General features: G+C 52.4%; 1 protein-coding gene across 1 annotated transcript; it reads left to right on the top strand.

Annotated features, from left to right (window-relative positions):
- Positions 1-474: 474 nt before the first annotated feature.
- On the top strand, positions 475-1,470 carry LOC121171171 (E3 ubiquitin-protein ligase TRIM41-like; the record flags this gene model as incomplete). The annotated part of the gene is made up of 1 exon (XM_041002733.1): positions 475-1,470. A coding segment is annotated over one exon (996 nt), but the record flags the coding sequence as incomplete, so codon positions are not given.
- Between the last annotated feature and the right edge of the window lie 8,043 nt (positions 1,471-9,513).

Raw genomic sequence — 9,513 nt, 5'->3', positions numbered from 1 at the left:
AAGCGGGGAGGGGGCAGAATGCCAGGGCTTCTGAAAGGGAAGATGCACCCCTCTGACCCTAGCACTGTATGTCTTCCCAGACTACAGGACAGTGACATGGATGCCCCTGCCACGAAGCGCACCCCAGTGCAGACACTTCAAGAGGAGGCTGTGTGCTCCATCTGCCTCGATTACTTCACAGACCCTGTGTCCATCCGCTGTGGGCACAACTTCTGCCGAGAATGTATAACTCAGTTGTGGAGTAGGAAGCAGGAAGAGTGGAATGCGATCGGATTGGCTGAGGAGGAGGCTGTGGAAAGCATTGAAGGGTCGGACGCCTCCAATTTAGGGGAACAATTTGAGGGTGACTTGGAGGAGGCCGGTGAGATCCCAGATTCCAGCTGGGACAACACAGATTACATGTGGGAGGAGGAGGAAGGGGAGGAGGAAGAAGAGGAGGAGGAAGAGGAGGAGCAGGACAGGGAGGAGGAAGAGCAGGAGGAGGAGGAGCAGGACAGGGAAGAGGAAGTCCTGGACGTGGCAGATACACAGGAAGAGCTTATGGGCGAGGATGAAGAGAATGTTCTAGAAGAGCATGAGGAAGAGGAACTGCAGCCTGTTAACCCTGTGCTTCCCCCTGAAGTGCCTTGGAGGCTGTTCACCTGCCCTCAGTGCCGAAAGGGATTTTGTCAGTCAGGCTTCCGCCCCAACGTGGAGCTCGCCAACATGGTGCAGGTGATTCGGCAGATGCAGCCAACCTCTGAGCATGGGGGGCCTGTAAATGAGAACATGTGTCCTAAGCACCAGGAAGCCCTGAAGCTCTTCTGCACCGTAGATGAAGAGGCCATCTGTGTGGTGTGCCGCGCATCCCGGGGCCACAGAAAGCACAGTGTGGTGCCACTGGGGCAGGTGGTGCAGGCATACAAGACCCAATTGCAGGAGCAGCTGGAACCCCTTAGGAGGCACCTGGAGGCTGTGCAGAACCTCAAGGCCAGGGAGGAGAGTCGCTTGATGGAGGGTATGAGCCAGATGAATGCACAGGTGGCACATGTGTCCTCAGAGTTTGGGCAGCTGACTTACTATTTGTACCAAGAGCAGAAAGACCTGGAGAGACACATGAAAGACCAATACAGATGTAAGATAGGGCAGGCACAGGTGGAAGCCGAGCGCCTGTCAGAGCTGACCACCAAGCTGAGCTGCCTGCTGGCTGAGGCCCAGGAGCGGAGCCAGCGGGGCAACCTGCGGCTGCTTCGGGAGACTCTGGGAAAGTGTGAAGAAATACAGCGGCAGCTCCCCCACGTCAGCTCCCCCGACCTGAGCAATCCCAAAGGTGATGACTTCATGAAAGACGCCGTCGTGAGGAAAATGAGTCTGAACTTCTGTGAGGATGCAGGCATGAATGAGACATCTGACCCTGGCACGTCTCGTGCAGCCTCAGTGCCGTCTTCTGCTTGCCATGACCCACCCGATGGACACGCAGAAGGTTACTAACTATCACACAAGTGTTTCTCAACCCTCAGCCCACTGCTGCATACTCGTTGCCAAATATTTTTAGTGCAGCTGCACCCGCCACGCAGGTGGGCCCAAGGACCCGGCCCAGATGCCCTGAGTCCCGCTAGACCCTCTGCCCCCAGGACTCAGACCTAGCACCTCCTGCTCATGAGGTCGTTATGCTGTAGTAACAGATATTGTTTCAATTTCAATTTTCCATTGATCGTTGCTAGTATGTTAAAAGAGTTACGTGTTTTTCATCCTTAGCTTGGCTCATGTTCTTTTACTAAATAAATAAAAACATGGGAGCATTTATTTTCATGCCGTGAGGTATATCTGATTTGACTGATTTAAAATGTGCATTTTAAAGTTTGAAAGTGAGATTTCTCTACACAACTTTTACCATTTATTTATTTGGAAGGCACAAAAAGAGGTGGGGAAAGACAGAAAAATTTTCCATCCACTGCTGCACACTTCAAATGGCTACAATGGCCCGGGCAGGGCCAGGCAGAAGCAGGAGCCAGGAGTTCTAGCCTGGTCTCCCACATCGCTGGCAGGGGTCCAAGCAATTCAGCCATTTCCCATGTCTCTCCCGGTGCGATAGCAGGGGCCAGGATGAGAAGCAGTACAGCCTAGACCTACTGGCACTCACCATGGGATGCCAGCATCGTAGTTGAGGGCTTCACCCACTGTGTCACAATGCCAGCCAACCTCGTTGACAGATTTTGTGTCTGTTGGTGCGTCACGGTGGTCACTAACGATATTTCCAAAACCGTTTTAGCGGGTTTTGGTAGCAGATAATCCTGGTGGTGAAAATTTCTCTGGACAGTGTGCTCTTCAGCTGCCTCGAAGAGTTTTAGAGACCTGACACCATCTCTACCATCAATGATTACTACAATTTCACAGTGAAGCCAGGAGTGCCTTGGATTTCCTGGAGAACAGGTTTTTTCTTTAACCTTTTTTGGCTTTTCACTCTGCTTTCATTCTTTTAGTGAATTTAATCCTTTTTATAGATAAAAAGGATAAATGTTATGTATCTCTTTGTGTTACTGATAAAGTTTCCAATTTTATTTACAATACAGTTTTTAGAAAAGAATTGTCTGGGTCGGGCAAGGTAGCCTACTGGCTAGAGTCCTCACCTTGCGAGCACCAGGATCTTGTATCGGCATCGATTTGTATCACAGCAGCCCTGCTTCCCATCCTGCAGCAGATATACAGAGAAAAGGAAACACAGAGAGAAAGATCTTCTGTCTGCCGGTTCACTCCCCCAAGTGGCTGCAAAGGCCAGAGCTGAGCCAATCTGGAGCCAGGAGCTTCCTCGGGGGCTCCCATGGTGGTGCAGGATCCCAAGTCCTCAGGTCATCCTTGACTGCTTTCCCAGGCCACAGGCAGGGAGCTGGATGGGAAGTGGGGCCACCGGGATACAAACCAGTGCCAATGCGGGATCCTAGTGCAAGCAAGTTGAAGACTTCAACCACTAGACTGCCTTACTGGGCCCTAAAATACAAATTTTGAGTAACTTCCCTTTATGTTCCGTTTTATGTAATTGTCATCTGAAGAATCGGTACTGCTGTATGCTCCAGTTTTACAGATGTTTGTTCTTTATGTTCGCTCTGTTTTGTTTTGTCTTGCATGGTTCTGCTGAAAGTTTCTGAATTTGGCTAGTGTTTTCAAAGAAACTTCTGGCTTAGTTTCTGTTTTCTATTGAGTTCCTAAAATTTATACTGCTGCTCTGTGTTTTTCCTCATTTTCTCTTCATCTTGCCTAAAGTACAATATCCAATATTTCTGTCCTTAAATTTGAAGCTTAATTGTTTCGAGACACTTTTTCTCTTTTCTTAATTTTGCAAGGTTTATACCTGCTTGAAAGGTGAAAATACAGAGATCACACACATTCAGTCAGCTACAACTACATAAAAAGTTTGATTAATTTGTAAATTTTAGATTCATGATCCTTTGCTTCAGGTCTAAGACAAGGAAAATGATCAGAAATCCCGTTTGTACAAGCCTGTGTGCTCCTCTGTTTAAACCCATCACCACAGCAAGCTCAAATGTTCAGATCTCACAGATGACACTCTATATGGAAGGCGTCCTCATCTGCCCATCTCTCAGCGGGGACATGGGGACATGCTCTGCCTCGACACCACCAGCCTATAATCCAACATTCCAGCTTGACTAACAGCAGCCCATGTAGGGGGATGATGTCTGCATCATAGGCGATGATGTCACTGTCTTAAGAGACAACATCAGCATCGTAGGTGGAAATTTACACTCACAGGTGCTGACTGCACCATCACAGGTGATGTCACTGTTTAAAAATGCTGTTTACACAGGTGGTCAGGGTGGGAGGGGTCCAGGATCAGGGAATAGTGAGTGAGACCCTATTGATTCATTTTCTTCTTCTTCATCCCGCGTACGTGGGGGAGGAGGATACAAGAGGAGAAACCACAGGCAGCTTCCCAACCGCCGTATTACCCGGAGATTGGGGAACCGCCACCCAAAGTCGGATGAGGTCACTTTTAAGACCACGGTAGGTGAGGGACCCACAATCTGGCCGTGCTATTGCTGGTTCCTGGAGGATGGCTATGGCAACCCTCCCAGAACCTCACGTGATCCGTGTCCACCAGCAGGAAGCTCCAGGCCTGTGGCCAGAGAGTGTGTCTCTCTATGTCCCGGGTGTGAGGTCACTGTGGGAGACATCCTGGATGCGGTACAGACAGCGTGAGCGCTTCCCATTCCTGAAGGAGGGGTGGGTTGGCTCCTGTAAAGGTTTGTTTGCAGGGGCATGTGAGTGCAGGCCAACCTGCGTGTGCCTGCTCCAGGGCAGCAGTAGGGGCTGGGCAGTCAATATCTGTCCTTAGGTATGCCGTGTGACCGGTCAAACTATGCCTGGCTGGTGACACAGGCTTCCTATCACATGCTGGTAGAGGCAGGCTGTTCCATTTCCCATCCCGCTGCCTGCTCATGGCCTGGGAAAGCAGCCGAAGATGAGCCAAGTCCTTGGGCCCCTGCAGCCACATAGAAGACCCAAAAGAAGCTCCTAGCTACTGGCTTGGGCCAAGCCCAACCCGCCTGTTGTGATCAGGTGGGGAGCAAGCCAGCAGAGGGAAGCTCTCTTTCTCTTTGGGTCTCTCTCTCGCCTTTGTTCTGACTATCCAAGTAAGCCAACCTTTAAAAAAAGTCAAACATCAAAATAAATGCTAATGCAGTATCTTTCAAAAAGAAAATGATGGCTAAATGTGCCCGATGATAGAAATATCATCATGTTAAATATTCTTTACTCATAAGCGGAGACAGAGAGAGGGAGGAGGGGGGGGCAGAGACAGAGATCTCCCATCTACTGCTTCACTCCCCAAGGGACAGCAAGAGCCAGAGCCTGGTCATCTGAAGCCGGCAGCCAGGGGTTTCTTCCTGGTCTCACACGCGGCTGCAGGGTCCTTACATTTCAGGCCATCCTCTACTGCTGTCCCAGGCCACAACAGGGAGCTGGGTGGGATGGAAGAGCCAGCGCCCACAGGCAGGCTCTCCCGCAGGCCAAGGCTTCGCCCAAGGCGCCACCTGGTGCTGATTTGAAGCTGCTGCCAGAAGGGTTGGTGGCTGCTGAAATGAGTGATGTTGGCTAGTCTGCAGCCCAGTTTTTGAAGGGAAGTGTAGCAAATGCGTTGAGCATCCGTTTGCACATGCAGCAGAGAGGGAGAGGGGCCCGACACATTGGGGGTTTTATTTAGGGATCCTCTCGTGGAGGCCGCCCCGGATATCCTGGCCCGAAAACAGAGGACAAGTGCGCCCAGCTGCTGGTGCTGGCCAGGAGCTATGGCGTCTGACAGCCACGTGGGTTTGGGGGGTGTCACGTCGGGTGTGTGTGTACTCATCCCGCGCCATGGTGCGCACTCACTTTAAGGCCAGTTTCTCTCGGTGTAGAGCACCTGCCCATGGAGTTTCCTCCTGGGCTGTAGCCACAGCACCGGGGTCATGACACACCTCGGGGAACAAAAACCACCAGAGAGAAACGCCCAGTCCCCAGGTGTTTCCTAGGCCCCGCCCACATGTGCCCAGACAGCCCCTGGCTCTCCCTGACTGGATGAGCCAGGTGCCAGTCTGCGCTGAGGACCTCGCCTGCCCGGCCGCCCGCCAGTGCCTCTGATAGGGCCAGCGAGGTGCCAGTCTAGGTAGAGGCTGCCGCCCCTCGCTGCTTTTGAAAGGATGAAGAAGCTGCCAGTTTGCTTGGAGAGACACGCCCTCTAGCTCGCCCTGCCTCGCTCTGATTGGGGGACCCGGATGCCACTCCGTCCGGAGAAGCCGGGCCCCTCCCCCGGCCCGCACTCTCCGCATCTGACCCTGGCTGGATGAAAGAAGTGCCAGTCTCCGTTGAGAACCCTCTCGTTCCATCCACCTGTTGGTGACAGACTGGGTGACGGTCTGTACTGAGAGTCCCGCCCTCGTGCCCGCCGTGCCTGACTCTAAATGGATGAAGGACGTGCCAATCTGCGTTGTGGACCCAGCCCTCGTCTCCGCCTTTGAGCAACTCTGAGTGGATGAGCGACATGCCAGTCTGCCTATAGACACCGCCTTCTCCCGCCCCTGGCGGACACTGATTGGATGAGCCAGGTGCCAGTCTGAGTAGAGAAGCCGCCCTCGCATAGCCCTACGGCGGACCCTGAATGGCTGAGCGAGGTGCCAGTCTGGGCTGAGATCCCCGCCTCTGGCTGATCCTGGCTGGCTGGCCCAGCTGTCACTCTGAGGTACGAAGGCGGGCGCTCTGGCTCAGTGGCTAAAGCCTCAACCTACAGGCGCCAAAACCCCGAAGGACGCAGGTTCGTGTCCTGGCTGCTCCACTTCCCACCCAGCTCCCTGCCTGTGGCCTGGGAAAGCAGTGGAGGACGGCCCAAAGCCTTGGGACCCTGTGACTGGGTGGGAGACCTGGACGAGCTCCTGGCTCCTGCCTTCAGTTCTACTGAGCTCAGCTCAGCTGTTGTGGCCACTTGGGGAGAGAACCCACAGACTCTCTCTGCCTCTTCCTGTATATCGTATTTTCAATAAACATACAATAGGATTATGGAGCCCCCCCATGAGGTGACCACCGGGTCACTGAGGGAGGAGCCGTCTCCCGAATGAGACAGCTGATGGCAGCCAGCTCCACTCTGGGTAGCTCAGGTTGTGGGGGCCCCAGTCACGGGAGTGGGGGTCGCTCCCTGAATTACAAGGCAGGAGAAATTCCTGCAACAGCGACTTCCATGGCAACCCTGCCGTGGCCTCAAGAGCAGGGACTGCTCCACAGACGGCATGGGAAGCAGAATGAGAAGAGCAAGTTTGTCCTGGGTGCAAAAAGAATGCAAATCTCAGCCTGGTTTTTTTTTTATTTTTCCTCCCTCCCTTCCTTCCTTTTTCCTCACTCTATTTCTTCCTGCCTTCCTTTTTCTGTCTGTCTGTCCTTCCTTCTCTCTCTAATAGGCATGCTCTAACAACTCTTGTACACTTTTTCTTGGCTTTTATTTGAAATGGAAAGACAGAGATGATTTCATTCACTGATTCAGTCCACAAATGATGAGGACAGGGAGGGCTGTGCACACGCAGGGGCCTGCATGCAGACTGTGGCTGTGTGCAGCTGAAGGGGAGTAGTGACAACAGTGTAGAAAATTTTCTTTTCTTGCAAAAAGAAGAAAAGAAGGAATCATGAATGAGGGAGGAAGGAATGTATCATATTCTTAGAACCCTACCTACACAATCTGTTGCTTTTACACTCGTACGTTTGAAAAGTTAAAAATAACATGGAATCCAATTTTCAGGCTGGAGCATGCTCGCTCCCGCAGTCACAGTTCCTCATGTGGGCGCTTTTGCTCTCTGTTTCTTTGTTCTTGTAATGATATCAGTATTTGCCCTCTCCAGGTGATTAAAACATTCATTATGTTCCACTTGTCTAAACAGAAGCTTCTCTCAACAAAGCTCTTCACAAGGAAAAGAACAATGGCCCATATGAAGTGTTTGCTGGGAACCAACCGGGTACCCAATTTCCAAACATTTCTTGCGGCCAATGAAATGGTTCTATACACTCCACTTCCCCTGCACTTCCTTCAGTTAGGAACATCGAGAGGGGCTGAGGGGTCAACAACATTTTGACTTGGACCTTGTGTTCAGCAGGAGACAGGGTGTCACGTGCTCAAATTCAAAACAACAAAGTGATCACCCAGGGCTTTTTGTGGTAAAGAAGGCTCATTAGGACATTCCAGGGGTTCTTCCTTCAAGGCTGGACACTCTGACATGAGGTACTGGGGTTCCAAGTTGGGTGTCATAACCTCACGGCCAAAGCCCACCCGTCCACCAACTATATAATTTCACATCCAATACGTAGGCACGTGGCCTCCTAACTCCACAGAGCCCCAGTCTGCACACAGCCCCCACCTGGGATCACAGCCCCAGTCTGCACACAGCCCCCACCTGGGATCACAGCCCCCACTTGAGCTCACAGCCCCAGTCTGCACACAGCCCCTATCTGTAAACACAGTCCTGAATCTCCACACTGTCCCACCACTACACACACAGCCCAGTCTCTGCACACAGCCTCACCAATATTGAGTGCTGATAGTCGGCAAGGCCAAGTCTCTCTCCTTGATGGGCAGAAACATGGAGGCACACATGCATGGGAGAGAGACAAAAACAGACAAGTAACTAGATAAGACAGATGACAGGTGCATAAGATGGATGGGTAGAGAAGATGGATGGAGAGACACACCAACAGATACATAGATGTTGCATAGATGCAGACAGCCTATGCTGAGTGGGTGGAGGACTGAGTAATGCAGCCACTGTGAGACCTGAGAAATAAAGACCCTGATGCTCTTGGAAGGACAGAGAAGCACAGCTTGGCTGGGAGGCACCGTCGTCCTGGATCCCACTGTCGAGCTGAGGCTTGTAAGGGAAGCCAACTCATCTGTCCAGGCACGCACAGAGGCCTGCTGGCTGGTGCAATATCCATTCCAGGCTCCAATCACGCAGCCTCAGAGCCTAGCCACCTGACAACTACGGTTCTACTCACCCAAGAATCCATGCAATTTCTCTGAGATCTGGACAAACAGCAGAGCCTCTGACAGCCAACAGCCCTGGACAGACTGAGGTTTACCCTACCAAGGGTCCGTGTACAGGAACTCCACTTGACGCTGTGGACAACATAGGAACTGGGGGAACTCCATAAGTGGGGTAGGAACAGGCTGCCTACCTCGTGCACTCGAAGGCATGAGGACAGTCCGTGAAGGCCCCCAGTTAATTTCTGTGAGGATAGTTGTCATACAGTGTCATCAACAGCAAATTCTTGTCCACTCTGGATCCCTGGCTCTCCCGAATGGACTCTCGCTCTGACATGCTTGGCCAGCCGTGATGCCATCTGCCCAGTGTCTCAGCCACGGGGCCCCCATCCCAGACCAAGGCAATAGGGCCACTCAGGGTGGGACTTGTGAGCTCGACACAATGGGGCTCAATAACTCTGTGAATGTACTGGATACACCTGGATTCTCTCACGGGAGATCTCCTCAATTCAACACGTTGACTGCCATGGGCAAAGATGCCGTGCCCAAACATGGTTGTGTTCCTACAAGTGCAGGTCTCACCTTCGCCCCCTGACCCACAGGTCCCCTGCTGAACACTGTCCAGATCATAGCTATGTCCATTCACCTACACGATCCCTGGGTGTCCTCTGTCCATGTTGTGGCTGTCCCGCACATAGGACCAGCTGATGGCCGTAGTCCTGGCTGTGTCGACACCTTATCCACAGGTGCCCCTGCTGACTGTTCTCCAGGTATATTTACAAACTGTTTATGCCCCCTTTTCACAGCATCACACGGTTCCCGCTCTCCTGGTTGTGCATTTGTTCCCTGTGCCACAGATTCCCACAGTGACAGCTTTTTCCCTCAGGCACCCCAAATTCATGCCCTCACCAGGCACAAGCACAGAGTGGCCCTGGGAATCCACCCAGGGTTGGGCATGGCCTGCTGGCCCAGGGCTCACCTCACCCTTCACCACGCCTACCCATGTACAGCAGGAAGTGTCGGGC

This window comes from Ochotona curzoniae, unplaced genomic scaffold, assembly GCF_017591425.1.
Source record: "Ochotona curzoniae isolate NIBS_2020 unplaced genomic scaffold, NIBS_Ocur_1.0 contig_1274, whole genome shotgun sequence".
Lineage (NCBI taxonomy): Eukaryota > Metazoa > Chordata > Mammalia > Lagomorpha > Ochotonidae > Ochotona > Ochotona curzoniae.
The sequence above is the reverse complement of the archived record's forward strand: the minus strand, read 5'-3'. Positions and strand labels throughout refer to the sequence as shown.